The 20506-nt window shown below is 43.6% G+C and overlaps 1 protein-coding gene across 3 annotated transcripts in view; it reads right to left on the bottom strand.

Moving 5' to 3' along the window:
• Nucleotides 1-20506, bottom strand: part of CRACD (capping protein inhibiting regulator of actin dynamics) — a 113263-nt gene that overhangs the window by 11027 nt on the left and 81730 nt on the right. For 2 of the 3 annotated variants that reach the window (XM_077934291.1, XM_028744846.2), the window contains 5 exons: nucleotides 16603-16767; nucleotides 13574-13642; nucleotides 8188-8373; nucleotides 2134-5683; nucleotides 121-311 (listed from right to left, as the gene is read on the bottom strand). In XM_077934291.1, the coding sequence (XP_077790417.1) occupies nucleotides 121-311; nucleotides 2134-5683; nucleotides 8188-8373; nucleotides 13574-13642; nucleotides 16603-16767 (4161 nt within the window). The remainder of the gene's footprint in view (nucleotides 1-120; nucleotides 312-2133; nucleotides 5684-8187; nucleotides 8374-13573; nucleotides 13643-16602; nucleotides 16768-20506) is intronic. The other variant, XM_077934290.1, reaches the window with a different exon arrangement.

The following is a 20506-nucleotide window of genomic DNA, read 5'->3' as shown; positions in this document are numbered from 1 at the left end:
CAAAACCACGTATTTCCCCACTGTCTTTACTAGCCAAAGCTTAAATAATTTCTAAAATCTGAAGGCAGCTAGGGAGAGAAAAAAAAACAAAATACTTCACCTGCAGATTTATGTACTTACATTTTCTTTAGCAAGTTTCTCAGCTTGCTTAGCCTCCCTGGCTTGTCTCCTTTCCTCTCTGGTCGCCTGCTGCTCTCGAAAGCCCTTCTGCTTTTGCAGAGCCAACGTGATCCAGAGCGGCTGTGCGGTTTCAACTTTTTCCATCAGCTTGGAGCCGTCTATGGAATGTCTGCTCTGAAGAACTGGCCTTTCTAGAAGAACACAACGCACAAGGGTTTCAATTTGTATGACAGAGACAGAGATGCATACAAGATATCCAAGAGGAATATGTCGCCCAGTATTCACTAAGTATGGCTTAGTGTGGCGCAGCGGTCACAGGGTTGGACTAGCACTGGGGAGACCAAGGTTCAAATTCCCACTGCTGTAACATTTCTTTTTAGGGGAGTCAATAGCTTCCTAATGATCCCTAGCGTGGAATTCACCTTTCCCCCTGCCAAACACAGGGTCAATATTTTCATTGAGCTATTTGCCATGACCTCAAAATCCCTTTCCTAGCAAGTCACTGTGCCAGCTCAGACCCCATCAGTGTATCCACCACTAAGCAGCTGATAGCTCAGTCAGTAAAGCATGAGACACTTAAATCTAAGGGTCCTGGGTTCAAGCCCCACACTGGGCAAAAGATTCCTGCATTGCAGGGGGTGGATCAGATGACCCTCATGGTTCCTTCCAACTCTACAATTTTATGATCCCACAATGCTATGATCTATTATCTTTTTTAAAAAGTAGTGAACAGATGATCTCACAGCATAGCTATCCTCTCCTCTCTCACCTTCACCATTTGCTGTAAGCCAAATCAAGTTAGGCTCCAAACTGAGCCTTTTATCCCTTTCTCCTTCATTGTGAGCTTAGCTCCACACTTCTAGAAAACATTTGGGTGAGACTTCAGCAGCGCCAACTTTTTCAACAATTTTGTTAACAAGATCTTTGCATCCTTAGATCTCGGTGCAAGCTGTCCTAGAAATGTCAAAACTTGTTTTATCTGTAACCATCTATTGAGCACTAACACCTCTGTCTATTTCTAGAAAGTGTGGGGGTTCGATTTTGGAGTTATTTGACATGCTATTTTGGGATATTTGGGCAAACTTTCAAGCTTGCAAATGGCCATGCTGCAGAAAATGAAGTTTAGAAGTCCCGCACAAGACGGATGCCCAAAAGGGCTACATCCTCATGGAGCAATCTCTGGAATCAGACAGAACTCCACCACTGCCATTCATTTCAATGGAACACAAGCCAAAGGATTAATGCACAGATCTACCCCTCCTGTTGAAGTGAATGGGGAAGGCTTGCATGCACAGGAGCTCTGTATGGGGACACTACATTTGGATGCAGGGATTTACTGCAATAACATGACTTGCCAAAGATGTAGATGTAGGAAAATGTGGAGGAGTCCTTATTGGGATATACCGTATTTTTTGCTCTATAAGACTCACTTTTCCCCTCCTAAAACGTAAGGGGAATTGTGTGTGCATCTTATGGAGTGAATGCAGGCTGCGCAGCAATCGCTGAAGCCAGAACAGCAAGAGGGATCGTTGCACAGTGATCCCTCTTGCTGTTCTGGCTTCTGGGATCCAGAATATTTTTTTTCTTGTTTTCCTCCTCCAAAAACTAAGTGAGTCTTATGGTCAGGTGCGTCTTATAGAGCAAAAAAATACGGTAAGTTTACTGGGATGCATTTACACACACATGAACATCTCTAGATTACTCAGATTAATTAGTTGCTTCTATTGTCAAGCACTGTGTTTCCTGCAATGTGACATGATACAAAAAACTTTCCCCGCTATGTGTAATCTAATTTTATGCAATGAAAATAATCACTTTATGCGTCAGTCCTTAAAGAGACGTGTGAAATCACCCCTGGTGTGCGCATAATAAAACTTTGATGGAATCCAGTAATGAACCTATAAAAACCACCACCGAGGAAATTATACAATACTGTTTAAGGCTGACATTTCGGATATTGATCTCCCTTGCTCATCACAGAGCTGTATTTAGGGGCTGTATTTCTTCGCCTACCTTTTTTCAACGGCTCTGGCTTCTTCTCTGTTCTCTCTCTCCATGGCATGGTGATGGATGGGAAAAAGGACCTCTTCTCCCTAGACTCCTCCTCTTCCCCCTTGCTTGCCTCGTGGGCTTGTGAAAGCAGAGAGCTCCCTTTAGCTTCCGTTTTTCTCCAGGTGGTGTCAGGCTCCGTTTTAGCCACCCTTTGCCCCGTGGATTCGGTTAAGTGAGACCTGCGCATTTTTGAGAGAGGGGATGATGGCGGAGTTTGGCTGGTGGGCTTTGGAGCCAATGCAGGTTTTTGCAGGAGTGGCGATTTGCAGATGGGTTTCTCTTGACTAGGTGCAGACACATGACTGCTAGCTGGGAGAGATACCGGTGCGGCTGTCGTATAATTCTGATTAATATTAGCTGAGGAGTTCTTCCCAGAATTAACCATGGCATCCTTTCTCTCTTGGCTTGGGGATTTGTTCTCTTTTAAAAAGATATTATTTGCATCTTTCTCATTGTCAGGCGTAACCAGCGGGGTGGGCACCCCGTCAAAACTGTCCCCTGCGCTGTACCTTTTCTTCTTCTTCTGCTCAGCTTGCTGATCATAGTGAAAGCGCAAGGAGTAGTTGGTCCTCCTTAATTTCACCCCAAATGGGGACACATTTTCTTCTCCATTTGGGGAAGCGCTGTCCAGTTTCCTTGTACCAACCTTCTGCTGTGTTTCCATAGCAGCTGCAGCACTTTCCGACTGGGCAACTTCCTTACTTAGAGAATGCGAGGCGCCTGGAACAAGGAAAGATGGGAGATCTTTGGCAAATTTACAACCCTCGGTATTGCCTGCCACTTCGCGATGTATTTCAGTATTTCCTGTAGGTGTTCCAAGATGATTCCCTGCAGATGACAGTGCCTCGGTATGAACTGTCTCTTGGGTTGAATGGACCGTGGGTGGACCCAACTGCTTGGCTGGGGTTTCTGCTTCAAGGCCAACTTTACTCTCGGCGCTTGCATTAGCCGAAAACTTCTGCCAGGCAGGAGTTATAGAAAACTTTGCACTTGCAGATAAGGTCTTGCGCAAATTACCATGGGAAGCGTTTTGTCCTTTGGGTGTCCAATCATCGCTATGCCTACTGAGGCTTCCTTTGTCTCTCTCATTGCGCTGGCCATTTTCTGCACTTTTTAAGATTTTTGACCTAATAGAAGCCCACTCAGCTGGGATGGTTTGGTTGCCCAATGGCTCTTGGGCATATTTCATTTTACTATTCCTACGCTTCGCATCTGGTGACGTTTTCCGTGCATCCATCGTTTTTCTCTCTTCTGTTAAGCCAAGGAGAGATTTGCAAGCCGTATCTTTTATCTGGTTGAGGTTGACCGCAGTTCCACAGAGCTGCGCTCCGGTGACCAAAATTGCTGTGTGGGGGACGCACAAAGAAGTCGGGGGACCATGAGAACCTTTGCTGGATTTAGGAGTTGTCAATTCTTTTGCAGCTGAAGGAGTTGGTGCCTCTTTGACAGGCGTAACTGGGCTCAGATTTACTTTCGGAAATATAATTTGCTTTTCTCCAGAGGATACTTGGAAGGTAAATCCCCTGGGCATAGTTTGCCTCGCGTCAACTTCCTGCCATCGGAGCTCCTCGCCTAAGATTCTTTCCTGCTCTTGAGCTTCAATGTCCCTTTTCTGGTGGTGCCGTAGAGTTTCTTCTTCCTTCTGCTCTTTGTCTGGCTGCTTTAATGTTTGCTGGCTAGCTTCTTTAAGTGGAAGATCTTTCTCGGGGCTTTCCAAATGTTGCTCTCCCAAATGAATATTTTTGTCCAGTTGCAACGGGAAGGATTTGTCTTGTTCTTTTGGCTTTTCCAGTGGTCTTTGTCCTTCTAAACTAGGGGATTTCTGTTCTTCCAGCTTCCGTCCTCCTTCCCTCTCTATCAACTCTTCCTGTTGCATCCTCTTCTCAGGCCATGGCTGTGGTTCACATCTTCTGTCTTCTGCTGCTGATCTAACTGGTTTATCCAGTTCTTGCTGATCTTGTTTGTCCTTATTCATTTTCTCCTTTAGATTCTGTGGTAGTTCTTCTGGTCTCTTTTGCTTTTCCAGCTTTGTGGCACTTCCCTTCCTTTCCAACCTTTCTTCACCTTCTAGATTCCTTTTTTCCTCTAGAACTTTTTGTCTCAGGTCTGTTTGCCTTTTTTGCACTTGAAGTACTTTCTGTTTCACTTCATCCTGCTTTTCAGCCTCATTCATTTGCTCTTCCAGTCCTTGCGCTCTCTGTCCTAAATTCTGGTGCCCTTGTTTTTCTTCCTGCCATTTTTGCGTCCCCTGTTCTTGCCTGTCTTTCCACCCTTGCTGAAAGAGCTTTTTATGTTGTTGCTTTGCATCTAATTCTCTTTGTCTCTTTTCTTCTACTTCTTCTTGAGCCTTCTGTTCCTGCCATTTTTGCTCTTCCAGTTCTTGATGTCTTTGCTCTTCCTCTTGCCTTTGCCTTTCAATCGCCAATTCTTGCCACTTTTGCTCTTCCAGTTGCCTTTGCACCTCCATTTCTCGGTGTCTTTGCTCTTCCAGTTGCCTTTGTGCCTCCAGTTCCTGATGCCTTTGCTCTTCCAGTTGCCTTTGTGCCTCCAGTTCCTGATGCCTTTGCTCTTCCAGTTGCCTTTGCACCTCCAGTTCCTGATGCCTTTGCTCTTCCAGTTGCCTTTGCACCTCCAGTTCCTGATGCCTTTGCTCTTCCAGTTGCCTTTGTGCCTTCAGTTCCTGATGCCTTTGCTCTTCCAGTTGCCTTTGTGCCTTCAGTTCCTGATGCCTTTGCTCTTCCAGTTGCCTTTGAGCTTCCAGTTCCTGATGCCTTTGCTCTTCCAGTTGCCTTTGCTCTTCCAGTTGCCTTTGTGCCTTCAGTTCCTGATGCCTTTGCTCTTCCAGTTGCCTTTGAGCTTCCAGTTCCTGATGCCTTTGCTCTTCCAGTTGCCTTTGCTCTTCCAGTTGCCTTTGTGCCTTCAGTTCCTGATGCCTTTGCTCTTCCAGTTCCTGATGTCTTTGCTCTTCCAGTTGCTTTTGTGCCTCCAGTTCCTGATGCCTTTGCTCTTCTAGTTGCCTTTGCTTTTGTTCCTTTAGTTCATGCTGCTTTCCTTTCTCCTGTTGCATTTGTTCCTCTGGTTCCTGAAGGCCCTCTTCATTCCTTCTCTGCTCCTCTAGTCCTTTGTGCCTCTGCATCTGAAATTCTTGATGCCTCCGTTTTTCAAGACTTTTCTTCCCCTCTTGACCCTTTCTCTCTTCCATCTTCAAAAGCTGCTCTTCCTCCTGAAGCTTCTGTTTCTTCCCTTCTTTTTCCCTTTGGCATTCTTGAAGTCTTTTGTGTTCCGTGTGGCTTTTTGACTCTGCTTCAGCCATTTCTACTTTCTTCTCGGTCTCCAAGTTCCTCCAGCAATGTTCTAGCTTTCTTTTGCCCTCTTTCTGTTCTTGGCTTTCCCTATGCTGGATAGGCTTGTCTGCAACATGGTAGCCATCATGTTTGGCGAGCTTATCTTCATACAATTGTGGTTCTAGGATTTCTTGTTCAACCTCTGCCACTGCCACACTTTGCATCTCCTAGTGTCAGAAAACAGAAACAGTTTAGCTTAACATTTTTTATTTATGAATCCTATGCTGTGCGGAGGAGTAATAATTAATTAGTGTTTTAAGTCAATAGGTCTGGAGTTCATAATGAGCCGCCTTACATTTTAGTTATTTTTGCTGTAAATAAATGCATGCACATACGTTTGGTTACAACACTGTGCCATAAATTATGGCTAAGTTAACCAGTCTGCGTACACAGTTCAAGTTATCTCACTTTGCTCCTCCTCTCCTCCAGCAAGAAAACAAACCATGAAGCATTTGGTTTAGCATTATTTTTCAACCAGTGCTTGTGGTTCTTTTCTCTCAAACATACAATCTGAAGCCAAGCTTTGTTCTTAGCTTCCCAATCGTAGTTTGTTGGAGACAAACAAATAATGCCAAGCCAGATGTTTCATGGTCATTTTCCCCCACCGGAAGAAGGGAAGAGAAAAGTGGAAGAACTTAAGCTGCATTCACTAGCACACAACTTGTGGACAAATGTCTTACCCATAGTTTATGGCTAAGCATGAAAACGCAGCCAGTGGATCATCAAAATACTTTGCCGTTCACTAGGAATGAGATTCTGGAACAGAAAGGCAAGATCATAGCAGCCTCGGGACATGGATCTACAAAATCCCTTCACCCTGGTGCAACTCTCCTATTTTAATCCCGTACACCAGGCATGTTCAACAGGTCAATCACAAAGGTGTTCTAGGTTGTCCGTTGAATGTTCTAGGTCGACCCCCCCAAAAAAGCTCAAGAACTCTTGATCTCCCCAATCCCAAAAAAGCTCAAAACTGTAGGTCCTCCTTTCCAAAAAAAAAAAGCTTAGTTTTTTTATACTGGGAGTAGATTGCAGCCTCTGGGGAGTTGGACATGCCTGCCCTACACCAATGGAGGAACTGACTCTAAAGTCACCAAAAACAAAACAAAACACATTACCACCATTTTCAAGAAATGTTGAAGGAAAAGTGCATGATGTAAGAATAAAGCTCCGCCTTTCACCATTACAGCCAACGAAGGCATAGTCATTAACAAAACATATGCTGGAAAACAGGAAATTTTGTCTTTCACAGAGCTTACCCTACTTTCTCAACAATTTCCTTTGCTTTCAAGCCTCTTATTTTCTTTACATACCATTATTTTCTAAGTAAATAAAACAAATACTTGGCAAACAGAGTAGAAAAAACAATGCAGCAGTCAATTTATGGCCACTTACAGTATTTGAAGAATGACTGATCTTGCAGCCATTCCCAACTGATTTGAATCTTGCATTTTTTATACATCTCAGTGCAGTAAACTTTTGTGAAAAAGGCACAAATAAGTAGACATAGCACATGTGGGCAGCAATGTAACTGAGGGGCGAAGCGCATGGCAAGAAGGTATGATTGCTATGCTTAAAAGCTGGAGGCCAGGACAATCAACACAACCAATTTTTATGTTGTTTTTGTTTAACTAAATGACTGTTCTTGGGACTCTTCTGATTCTGGCTCAATTTACATTTCAATGGTTGTCCACCATGCAAGAGAATTCCCAAGAGCATCCCAAAATCCCCACAAAGCATATTTATTTGGGGGGGGGGTGCCCCTACAACCACTCCTCAAACATGACTGTGGGGGTTGATTTGTCAGAGGGACTTGTTTGAAAGATACCTATTCTTGAAAATATGTATTTGTGATTCAGGATCACAAGTATGCCACCATTCAGTTTCCACTCATCTGAGAAATTTTCACATTACAGCTGATGGCAAGATCTTGTGTCTAAAGACTGGAACGAACAATGTACTTCTCTTAAATAGAAGCATGAGAATAAAACAGCAGCCTTGCTAGAATGCACAAAAACATTAGGCAGGCAGATGCTCCCGGGAAACTCACAAGCAAAATATGGGGATCATCTCAGTGGTTTGCCTCCAGCATTTAGTAATTAAAGCACATGCTGCCTCTGAACAAGGTGACACGATTCTAACTTTATAGATAACAGCTGGTGAAATTGCCCTTTATAATTATCCACCTTTTAAAAAGCAAAGAAAATGTGTCTAGTTCTTTTTTAAGGAACATAATCAGTTAATGCCGGTGTATAAATAGCTGTTCACCTGGTCACCTGTAAGAAACAGGTTACCATGTAAAGATGGTTTACTAAAATTAACACTCCACCCCTCGCTGCTTTTAGATATCCACTGGCGCACATACATACAGGTATGTGGGCATACAGGCTATTAAGATAATTAGTAGGCTACTAATGTTTATGGGCTTATTTCCATGATTCAATCAGTGCTCATCATAGTGTCTGGTGGCAATGAACACCCTAAGCCATGTTAACCTGATGGTTAATCAATGGTTAATCAAGAACATAAATACTGAACAAAGAGTGAGCAGATAAGATTCAAACGTTATACACAGCTCTGAGTAGATCTGTCTGTCTCACAATCAATGACTAGAATGTTCATCTAAGTTATGTCTGTATCTGTGACTATACAGAAAGCAGATAAATTTCAATACCTGTGATAACCTTCTGTGCTTTTTGGAAACCCTCTGATTCTTTGGCTTCACAGAGAGTTTGTGCTTTGCTGCACTGTTGTCCAGGCGGGCAATTGCCAGGGGAATTGCATCGAGGTTGACCGTTTCAATTGTGCCAGAAGGTGAGTGATGCCTTTTCGGCCGCGATGATGATTTGACCGGTGTAACCTGTTAAATCGTCACAAGTGGAAATGAACTTGATTTAAACAGTTGAATTGACAGGTTTAAAAGGATTAACAGATTTAAAACAAAACAAACCCTGAATCGAACAGTGTCTCCATTAAAATAATAATAATAATAATAATAATAATAATAATAATAATAATAGTAATAATTTACTATTTATACCCTGCCCATCTGGCTGAGTTTCCCCAGCCACTCTGGGCGGATTCCAATCACGTGTTAAAAACAACACAGCATTAAATATTAAAAACTTCCCTAATGAACAAAATCCAGAAGTTTCCTTTTGTGGAAACACAGCTTCTCATGGGGGCACCCCATTTTTCCAGTCAAATGGACGAACCGCCTCCTCTTCTATTATGTAGCCAAGACACTCAAGCACCATGCTATCCCTATGCAACCCACCAGCTCCTGATGTTTATGGGCTCAGGGCAAGAGATCTGGTCTGCCCCCAATGGGGCCACACATCATTGCTCACTGCCACACAACTTAGTCCAACCTCTCCCTTTGATCACTCAAGTACTCTGTTAGCAGCAGCTAATATGGACTGGGAATTAGCACTGGGACAGAATCCACTTCATCAGTACAGCCCCACAAGAGAAAGGCTGACTGGATGTATCCCAGTCCCCTTGCCTGCAAGGGTTCGCCATTTTGTGTCACTTCCTCAGTGGTCATACAAGAACCAAGGGAGCAGTGGGGAAGGTGAATTAGAGCAAGACTAGGCTTGGTAAGTCCTTCAATTATCTGCAAGCCCAGGAGAGCTGCCCTACACGGCTCCTTTGTTTGCCAACACAGCAAATGTAAGGTATTTCAAGTTGTAGACAAGTTTCACAGTTCACACAAGGCTGTGTATAAATAATGCTTTTAAAAGTTGTAGGTCATCCTAGGAATTGGTGTTATATACTGATGTTCTCACCCTGGGCCAGCAGGGGGATACTGTAGATAGTTTTCACTCAGGTCCACATATGCAAATAAGGGATTGAAAGTGATGTTCAGTGATTGGCTAGTTACAGAAAATGGTTACTGTTGCGTTCTAGTGGAGCTCTATATAAGCAGGCTGGCTGAACTCTTCAGTTCAGTTCTGTTCTGGCCTGTGAATAAACAAGAGCTGTTTGAAGAATCGCTGTGTCATCTGATATGTTCACCCACAACTTAACATTACCCATACTTCTGTTTATTGAACCAGGACTATAGTAAGCCTCCATTCAGAGTTGTGGCTCAGTAATATATTCTAAGCTTTGGATGTATGAGACCCAGTTCGAACCTCTAGCACCTCTCCTTAAAAGTAGTCACCCACTCTACCGCTCCATAGGACCTTATCAAGCAATGCTATACTCACATTATACCAAGATCAAATCCTGCTACACCACAGTATGCGAGCATCACTGAGATTTCCTACTAGTATATACTTTATGACATTTTGCCAGTATGGTGAAGGTTCTTTCAAATCCTATAGCTCCTCAACCAGCGGATCTACAGTAGAAGATTGCACCCTTAAAAGACCCACTCGCAGAACACACAAGATCGTTTGGTCTGGGTCAATATGCAGTAGTTTCTCATTTCCTTACAAACCTGTGGCTTCCCTTCTGATTCAGTAACAAGTTCCCTGGCACAGAGGTCTGAAATTTAAAAATTCAGGAAGGGACGCTCCTTGACTTATCACTAATTACTCTACCGAGACTAAGCAAATATTAAGTGGCAGCCCTACACAAAATTTAAGAGGCTTTAAAATCTAATATTTATTTGCCCTTGTTTAATAAGCTCGTTAGATGCCTTGTAGAAATCAGCCAAAATGTCATAAATGTTAATAGGCTCATAATCAGCAATGGCAGCAGTAAGTACAGAATTATATAGAGTATAGCACTTTCCATATTTTAGGTATTCTGGGCTTTGTAAAGTTCTGTTTCTTGACTACTGAATCATGTGACATTATATTTATTTTGTCACCCATAGCCAAATATGTTTGTTTGTTTGGTTAGCTTCATACACCACCTACTGATGCTTGGATCTCACTTCCCTCTTAAGAGTTGCCAGATACAGACCCTGCAAAAACCTGAGCCTTTAAGTGTTGCATGGAAGGGAGAATTTCATCAGGTACAGATTTCCCCATCACAGTGATGTAGTGAGAGGTGAAGCCACACCTGGCAGAATCATTTTACTCCTATGTCCTCTTCCTTAAGACACCCTCGTCACATCTGCACCATACATTTAAAGCACATGGCTTTCCTCAAGAACAATTGGAACTGTAGTTCGTTAAGGGTGCTGGGAATTGTAACTCTCTGAAGAGCGAACCACAGTTCCCAGGATTCTTGGGGCGGGGGGCAGGGCAGGACTGTGTGCTTTAAATGTATGGTGTGGATGTGACTCCTGTCTCTGGATTCCCTGCTCTTTATATCCTCTACATTCTGGGACTTCTTTCCAATCAGCAGATTCCCTTCCTGCCCATGTAGTTCCTCCTGCCCATACTATTCTGCTGCCTTTGGTAGAGTGTACATACAAAGGATGTGATCACATAGCCAGTGGCAGTGGCAGTGGCATAACGTGGGTTGCCAGTGCTCGGGGCCACACAGGGCTGGCAGAAAATGGCATGAACATTCAACTGCCTAATGGCATCTGTGTCACCCAGGAGATCACAGCCACAGAGAGTTGTTATGTTGTATGGAGAGATCACCTCCTGGTCCGTGTGGAGAAGCTACTTTCAATGGAGCCCATCGACAGAAATGCACAGCTGTATGGGTACTGAAATTTTGCACCCCTAACAGTTTTGCGCACAGGGCAACTGCTATGCCACTGGCTAGTAGTATGGCCAAAATATCTTGGGTAAGCCAGGTGCCTCTTCCACAGTAACCACCTTCCTAAGGAAGCATAACGGCTTTAACACTACAGTAGTACCTTGGTTTGCATACGTCTTGGCTTACAAACACGTGTACCGGTTTGCAACCTTTTTTTAGATTACAACCCATTTTTTGGGGATTACGAACAAAAAAATTTTGGAGGCCCCATTGGTGAAAGCGCGCCTTGGGTTACAACCTGTTTTGGTTTACAAACGGACCTCCGAAATGGATTATGGTTGCAAACCAAGGTACCACTGTATAAGCAGACAAAAGGAGGCCTGGAATCACATGTAGGGTCCAGGAGCAGCAAAGCAACTGGCCCTTTTTGAAAGTGGCACTCAATGAAATGAGAAGTAAAGGAAGCACACGAAAAACTGAGAATCAAGGGGCAGCTTAAGCATTACAAACACTTGATTTGCCACTGAGTGCAAAGTCAATTGGTGGCCTCATCCAATTCTGGCTCTGTGGTTACTGTATCAGTAGGATGCTTAATATTTTCAAACACCTGTTTGTTGTGGATCGAGGGCCCGACCCCCGCTATGTGAAATAAACACACAAGGACACGTGATATAAGGTTGATGGGCAAGAAAAGGCCACAACTTTATTGATTACAGCAGTGAAAAGGTATTGGCTTAGGCATTGGATGACTATAGGAGGTGGGTTTATTCAACAGTAGGTGGAGCCTGTTGATGCCAATCCAACTATAGCCTCACCCCTGACGTCACCGAGGGTCGTGCCATGGCCTCCCGCCAAGCAGGCATCGGACGGAATACACGACCACCAGATTCCTTTAACGGAATAACCCACGGTAGATAGCATAGGCGATGGCCACACCTAGCCCTTGACACACATGAATCCAATGCCTAACCTACCCACCAATACCACAAACGTTGTGACGATTGCTACGAGGTAGGCGAAAAAACCAAAAAGCCTAATGCCAAATGGAAAAATTCCTACCAGGCCCCCCAGACAACCGGGGCGACCAACCTAAGGTCCATAGCAAGGCCAAAAAACCTAGACCCTGAGCTAAATGGGAGTGGAGGGTGGGTGACTCGCTGCAGGACGACGACGACTGAGGAGGAGGCGGAGCTGGAGCCGCAGCATTAAGCTGCTAAACACGCCCCCCCGGAGGCACCTGGTTGGCTGCCTCCGGTGGGCGTGGGCGCCAGCCAGGTGAGGAGGGGCGGGGGCTAAGGCCCCCGACCAGGGGCGGAGCTCGGGCTCCCGCCCACAACCACTCCCCTCTCTTCCAGGGAGGAGAGTCTTTAGGTTCCAGCTACAAGTGGAGACATGCAAATCCAGATTAGCCCTTAGTTTATATAAAGTATGGGGCTTCAAGTAACAAATGAGGCATGAAAGTGGAACTGCCCCACAACCCATTCCAGCCGCACTGAAGTCCAGCAGATGGGAAAGTGATGTTGGAAAAGAGATTGAGGGAAGGTTAAATTATAAGCAGGGGAAAGGCTGAGCACCATCTTCAAACTGAGACCCAGATCTACCATCATCACATGATGTTTGAGTCCCATATTCACATTTTATGGCTTGGGGGTACATGCTTAGAAATTTCCAGTTGTGCTTTTAAAATTGTAACGTAGAAATGTAAGAGCGCCTCCAGACTCTCGGTATTTTGCAAGGGTGATTCAAGCATAAACTGAAATGCTGGGTTTGTGCAATTAAACCAGCTTAAAGGGCTCTATTAGGATTAGGGGACGCGGGTGGCGCTGTGGGTAAAACCTCAGCGCCTAGGACTTGCCGATCGTCAGGTCGGCGGTTTGAATCCCTGTGGTGGGGTGCGCTCCCATTGCTCGGTCCCAGCGTCTGCCAACCTAGCAGTTCGAAAGCACTCCCGGGTGCAAGTATATAAATAGGGACCGCTTACTAGTGGGAAGGTAAACGGCGTTTCCGTGTGCGGCTCTGGCTCGCCAGATGCAGCTTGTCACGCTGGCCACGTGACCCGGAAGTGTCTGCGGACAGGGCTGGCCCCCGGCCTCTTAAGTGAGATGGGCGCACAACCCTAGAGTTGGACATGACTGGCCCGTACGGGCAGGGGTACCTTTACCTTTACCTTAAAGGCCTCTATTGCCCTAGTGCAACAAATCCACTTTTAAAAAGAAGGGGACTGTTTGCAGTTTGGAAAAGGACAGGAAAAAGGATGTGCAAATGACTAACAGGAAGACTTGTAAACACAGTGCAAGCAAATCAGAACAAATGCTCAATGAAGACCAGGTATAATGTAACAGCCATGTAAGCAGACCAGGACAAATGCTCAATTAATAGGTCCTATTGTGGAACCTTAAATGTAATGGCTATAGAGGTCCTGGAAACAAATGCAATGAACTATTCATGACTATTACCTTATCTTCCACTTCCTGCCTTGTTCCACGCAAACTTGCTGGGCTTAATGAATCGGGTGTGCCACCTGACTGGAAAAAAAAAAGATTATGTTTGCCAAATATCACAACTATGGACTACCATTACAGAACTGGTCGAAATATCTTAACAATCCCCCTCCATCTCCTCAGACTCCTCTGTTCAGCAGAGGGACCCTCTGGTTAGATTCACTGCTCTCAGAACTTTGGTCTGGGAGAGGGCATTAGAAAAAAATATTTTAAATAGTGTTGAATTCTGCCCTGGGAAAATATGGTGCCATGGGAACTGAGGGCAGATCCACAATTTATACAGCACACATTGTTGCCTGCTTACAAGTGTTATGCCAGTGCGTTCAGTGGAAAACACATGTAAGATTTCATACTCATGCCTTTAAAAACCTGTGTGCGCTTATCTGAAAGAGAAACAGTTCACACACATGAACAGGAGTTGGTTAAGACTGCTATTCTCGACTCCTTTGAGGAAGGATGTGATAGAAATGAAATTAATAAATAATAAATAATAATAATAATAATAATAATAATAGCTGTGCTTGCCATATAAAATATGGAGCTGCCTTAGAGCATTCAACTCTAGTCTACATTGACATTCAAAGCAATAAAGCCTCAGTGAATGTACTTATTTTTTTAGAGTTTCTTACAGACAGCAGCACAACAAAGATCCACCTAGAAGAAAATGTATGTATGTACTTGACAATTTCAAAGTCTGTTCTACTGAGCTAAAGATGATGCACACTTTCAAGTCCCCTTAAGAGAGACTTGTGCAGTGTGCAACACCCAGTGTCAAGACAAGCCTTCGGAATATGCTCTACATATCCTTGAATAAAGGTCTCCGTTTCCCAGCTGCCCTAAGAGACAGGGTTCTATCGCTTATAATTCATGTGTGTCCCTGAAAGCCTGCAAAGCAAACAATTTATCTCTTAAGTTCAAGGTTGTTGACACTTGTGGTTTTATAAATAAGTCTCCACATTGCAGGCTTTTAACTCCCTGAATGCTGAAATTGGTGGGGACTGTATTTTCTTTGTTTTTTCCACGAATTCCTTTTTTTAACTATTGCATTTTCTTTCCTGCAAGAAAATGTGCTTGCCTCTGCCTGTTTACCTCAATTCCCAGTAAGCAGCTCTTTAAAAACAAAACCCAAACCTCTTTAGGATTTGTTGTGCTTGAATTTATACTACATACAAACTAGCTCTAAGAAATTATGTGAGTCAGCCAGGGATGCATTTAAAGGCAAATCTATATCATTTGCACTCTTTGAAACAATTCACTAACTGAAAGACAGCTATCCTTCAAAATTTGAACTTTTCTGAATTTTGCAAAGCAGTTCTTCAACCATGCAATGTGTACAAAAATACACTGCAGTAAAGTGTGCACAGAAATGCATTTTGTGCTATTATATTATTATAATTATTATTACATGTGAATAACATACAAAACCACATTAAATTAGGATAAATTGTGTTGCAAAAATGTGTCTATTAGGCAAACTTGCATTAAAATGTGTATATTGGGAACAATTTGCACTAAAATGCTGGTGAATTTTCAGGATTAGGGTGTGTGTTTTTTTTAAAAAAGTAAATGTGCAAAGTGATGTGGAAATGTAGAGAACTGAAAATTGGAAACACAAGAGAAACTGAAATTGACAGATTTCCCCACCCCTAGGATGAGCTCGCATTGTGGTCTGAGGAATATTGCTTGGATACGTTCTGCTTCCTCTGGCACCCAGGAGTGGCATCCATCATTTTTTTCTGATACTTGGTGAGGAGACGAGCACAGAAGGACATCTGAGCCCTCCTCAAATTGATTCTGACGGATCCTACACTAACTGCCAGAGAAAGGTGTCCTGTTCCCAGGGGCTGGTGCTGTCAGGCTCCAAAATGACTGGATTTGTGCTGGGTGAGAGAGAATCACACATGACTCCTAGTGCTGAGATATCGAGGAGTGCAATTTGACCTAAGCACAAGATTGCAGCTTGCTCACCTCACCCGAAATGCTGTGAATAGGTGAGAGGTGCCAGCTCATGTGGGCTATAGTGAAAGTAATGCCAACATTATCACCAGCACTTAGCTGAAATGTATAATAGGGCTGGAAGGTCATGGACAAGTCTTGACCTTAACATGCACACAGTATGGGATAATGCACAGTTATGAAGCAAATATAGATGCCGATTCACAAAACTAATCATGGGTAATGAAATGTGAAAACATATGTACCGTATTTTTCGCTATATAAGACGCACTTCTCCCCCTCCAAAAATTAAGGGGAAATGTGTGTGCGTCTTATGGAGCGAATGCAGGCTCCGTGGCTTCAGCAATAGCAACGCGAAGCCTCTGAAGCGCAGCGGGAGCGCTCCCGCCGCGCTCCGGAAGCTTCGCGTTGCTTTCGCTGAAGCCTGGAGAGCGAGAGGGATCAGTGCGCACTGATCCCTCTTGCTCTCCTGGCTTCGCTTCGCTGGAGAGGCACTGCGCAGCTTTCCGTCTCTGCGCAAGCCCCCTTCAGCGAAGCGGGAGGAGAAATGGAAGGGGCTCCATTTCTCCTGCCGCTTCGCTGAAGGGGCGCTGTGCAGAGAGGGAGAGAATTTTTTTTTCTTGTTCTCCCCCTCTAAAACTAGGTGCGTCCTATGGTCGGATGCGTCCTATAGAGCGAAAAATACGGTACATTTCTCTCTATATATACTGTCTTCCATTGTCTGTTGTGTTATTGTTTTTTACATCAGGAAAGTGACTCTAGACTGGACCAATATGTAAGGTTCTCAGATCAAGCATCATGACTTGCATGAGCATTGAACTTGTGAACATACAGCTGTACCTGGAGTCATGTGTGCGGCATTCAACAGCCACATTGCATCATGTTTGATGATTCTGCCACTTCTTGAAAGTAGTCCCTCCAAACTCCATCCCCAACACGTACCCAGTGTGAGAAAGTACAAACTCACCACCGCCAGCAGCAGGCAACTGCTTTTGACATTTCCCCAAAGGAAGGTATCAAGGACTTACTTTATTATTGGTCTCTGGAAGGACCATGTCCTGCTGTGCAGTCGTCTCCATGGGGCTACTGAGTAACACATCTGCTTCCAAACTAGCGTTTGCTTCCCCAACTGTCTTCACTGAAACAGTCACTTGTGAAGGTTGGCCAAATTTAATATTCTTGGCCAACTGTTGCTGGGGGGAAAAAACAACAACACCCTGCATATTAGAAAGGAAAACCATAGCTGTTCATACCCTCTCCTACACAGTTCATTCCTCTCCAACAGTGATGGGGCCCATAATATTCAGCATTATCAGATGAAAGAGAAGGCAGTTAATTTTAGTAAGTGTATTAGAACAACAGATCACAGGCTACACTTAACACATCTTGATTTGTGTCAATACTCCCATCTTTTATGTTGACCAATTCCCAATGGCTGGAACCAGTTGTCTGTTTTTAACCATAGGGCATCATATTTCTCCACAGAAGTGGCCCCTATTCTTCTGAGTCTAGGTTTCCACAAAATCCAAATGCCTCCAGTTTTCAGATTTAAAACCAGACAATCTTCACGAGGGTGCAGTACTGAAGAAACTCTACTCAATGGACAAAGGAGTCATGGCGTCCTCTCTCTCCAGCTCCGAGAGAGGAAACAGGAACAAGGAAGAGCAAAAGTACAGTACAACAGTACATACAGCGGAAGAGATAAGACTGTCTTCCGTTCCTACACTCTTCCTAGACAGGCATGTGATTTACACCAATTTCATCTGCAGCATTGGAGGCGTGAAATACTAACACTTAGCACATCTTGATTGGTGCCAATACTTCCATCTTTTACGCCAACCAATTCCCAATGGCTGGAACCAGTTGTTTGTTTTTAACCATAGAGCATCCTATTTCTTCACAAAAGTAGCTCCTGTTCTTCTGAATCTAGGTTTCCACAAAATCCAAATGCCTCCAGGTTTCAGATTTAAAACTAGACAATCTTCACGAGGGTGCAGTACTGAAGAAACCCTACTCAATGGCCCTAAAACTGTTAATAATCAAGCTCCCAACAATAGCGGTAGGGGAGAAACAAGGCCCTACCCCACAAATAATTTACTGGTAAAAATTGGTTCTGACTGCATCTATGCTTTTAAGATTCCATTCCACAACAAAAAAGCGATAAATAGGCAGCGCTAAACACAAAGTATTGTAAGTCAAGAACCTTAGGTGACAGCTTATGGGCAGCAGAATGGGAGACACACTAATGTTGCCACCAAAAACTCACCTAAAAGTGAAATTCAAAGTGGATTTGAGGGAATCTGGGGAATTTAGAATCTTAAGATGATATCTGCTGGTTCAAACCAAAGGTCCATCTACTTCAGTATTCTGCTTTCACCATGTCCAACAAGATACTTATGGGAAGCCTGCACACATGTCAAATGAATGCTTGGGGACTTGCTTAGAGGGAGCTTCTGGAGTTTGCTAAAAACAAACGTCCAAGCAAATTTGGTGGCCCCTGCTTCAGGGGAAAATCTGAGAAATTCTGGATGTGTTTCAGAAAGATTCGTAAAATTTCTCAGGAGATTTTGCACAGGTCACAGAAAGACAGATCTGAGCTATGGAGTCGAATTCATGGCTAGTGCTCTTTCGCATGTCCCATTCATTTCAGTGGAACTTTTGTGCAGGTGAACTTTCAAGCAGAATAATCAGCTAAAGAAAGAGAAGATGCATTCGGATTTCCAACCCAGGAACCATTTTATCTTTGTATCTCTTACTCATCCTAAAGCAGCAAGATATGGATGTCATAAGAAAGGTACATGCTGGAAGTGTATTTCCTTGTTCCTTCATAATTACTTTTTATTATTGGGTTGGTGTTTTTAAAATGTATCTCTGTTTTCCTTTAGGGAGTGGGGGGGGGTGAGGAGAGGTGATAATTTGTATCTTAAGAGCACTATCATTTAAGAAATAGAAAACGATGAGAAAACCTTCCCCCTTCTTATAACAGCGGCAGTCATTTTATAGCACAATTGCCGCTAGACCAAGTATGTGGCAGACAAAGGAGTGAAGCTCCTGAGGGGGGAAATATACTCTCAAGCTCTGGAAATGCTCCATCATCAATAAAAATCATTACGGCTTGGGAAACAACTACTAAGAAAAACAATTTATTAAATTAATTAATATATTATTTACATTCAGCTGCTTTTAATAAATTGAAGTCAGCCCTATTACCTTCTTACTCCCTGGTAAGTTTGTATACTTCTGGGAGTCACAAAATCATAGAACTGTAGAGGTGGAAGGGACCCCGAGGGTCATCTAGTCCAACCCCTGCAATGCAGAAATCTTGTCCACAGCCGGTCCTGGGTGGGCTTGAAACACCAACCTTCTGATTAACAGCCAGACACACTGACCTATCATGGAGAGTAAAGGGCCAGTGTGTGTGTCCCCCCGCCCCCATGAATCATAATGGCCAGACCCTCAAATTTATTTCTTATAAAAATAAAGCTACTATCTTTTGTAGAACCTGAGATATGAGGCAAAATGTGCAGGCAATTCTCTCTCTTTTTTTGTAGGCAATAGCCTGCTTCTCCCACTTTTGTAAGAAAATAGCCTGCTCTCCCACTTCACTTCGCTCCTACCCTGGATTTTTTTCCTGTGGTTGCACTTGCTGAGGGTAAACTCCATTGAACATTAGGAGACTTTTTCCTCAGTAAACATAGGATTGCACTGAAAATATTTTCCCCGATGAAAAGCAAGATAAAGTTGTGGAGCTCCCTTTCACAGGCATGGCAAAACCAGCTATGAAGGGTGTCTCAAACTCAAGAAGTGTATCCGTGGTTATTGGGTTATGCACCCATCAGTTCAGGGTTGAAAGAAGCATAATGAAAAGCTGGAATAAAAATAATCAGATTCAACCAATACATGGTGCTCACTATACTTCAGGTATCGTACAAGTAGGGCCCTTGCTTAGCAATCTTTAGTTATATCCTAAAGTTATACTCCTTGTTATCAACCTTTAGTTATATCCTGCCCCCACCCCAACACCAGCTCTCCTTTCCTTTTTTCCTTATTGGCTATACTGTTCAGAAGTGTTCCATTTAATTCTTCCCTTGCTGCTTTAAAAGCCCTAAAAGGCCTCAGCCCAGTATACCTGAAGGAGCATCTCCACCCCTATTGTTCAGCCTGGACACTGAGGTCCTCCTCCGAGGGTCTTCTGCTCGTTCCCTCACTGCAAGAAGCGAAGTTACAGGGAACGAGGCAGAGGGCCTTCCCGGTAGTGGCACCCACCCTATAGAATGGCCTCCCTTCAGATGTCAAGGAGCTTAAGAACTATATAACTTTCAGAAGACATCTGAAGGCTGGGGAAACCAGCTAGATGGGGCAAGGTATAAATAATAAAATTATTATTAGACCTAGCAAAGTCTTTAGAACTGAATAATACGTTACACAGAAACGAAGAAAGATAGCGTGTGAGTGGCCTGCAAAGTCTTATTTCCTTACTTCTGCTATAAATAATGTGTGGATTAGTGGATTCCAGAGTAGGAATGACTGCTGGAAGGAGCGAAGAAAGACGAAATGCCACAGTACACCTGCATCAGTACAAGCAAACACCTGCATCTGCCACGACTGCAACAAAACTTGTCTCTCCCATATCAGTCTCTACAGCCACAGCAGGCACTGTAACTTAATGATGGAGTGCTTCCAAGTGCTTGAGAATATATTTTCCCCTCAAGAGCTTCACTCCTTTTTCTGCCACATATTTGGTCTAGCAGCAATTGTGCTATAAAATGACTTAAGACCAGTGCTTTTTTCCCTTTAAAAATGTTTAGGGGTGCTCTCATTTTGACTCAAGAAAACCACCAATTTATAGTTCAAATCTGGAAAAATAAACACAGTAAATAGACAAAAGTATGAAGATTCACAAAATGTTTAGGGGGTATGCGTCACCCCCCC

This window comes from Podarcis muralis, chromosome 9 (genome assembly GCF_964188315.1).
Source record: "Podarcis muralis chromosome 9, rPodMur119.hap1.1, whole genome shotgun sequence".
NCBI classification, from domain to species: domain Eukaryota; kingdom Metazoa; phylum Chordata; class Lepidosauria; order Squamata; family Lacertidae; genus Podarcis; species Podarcis muralis.
Note: the sequence above shows the minus strand (reverse complement) of the source record. Positions and strands in the feature narration are given on the sequence as shown.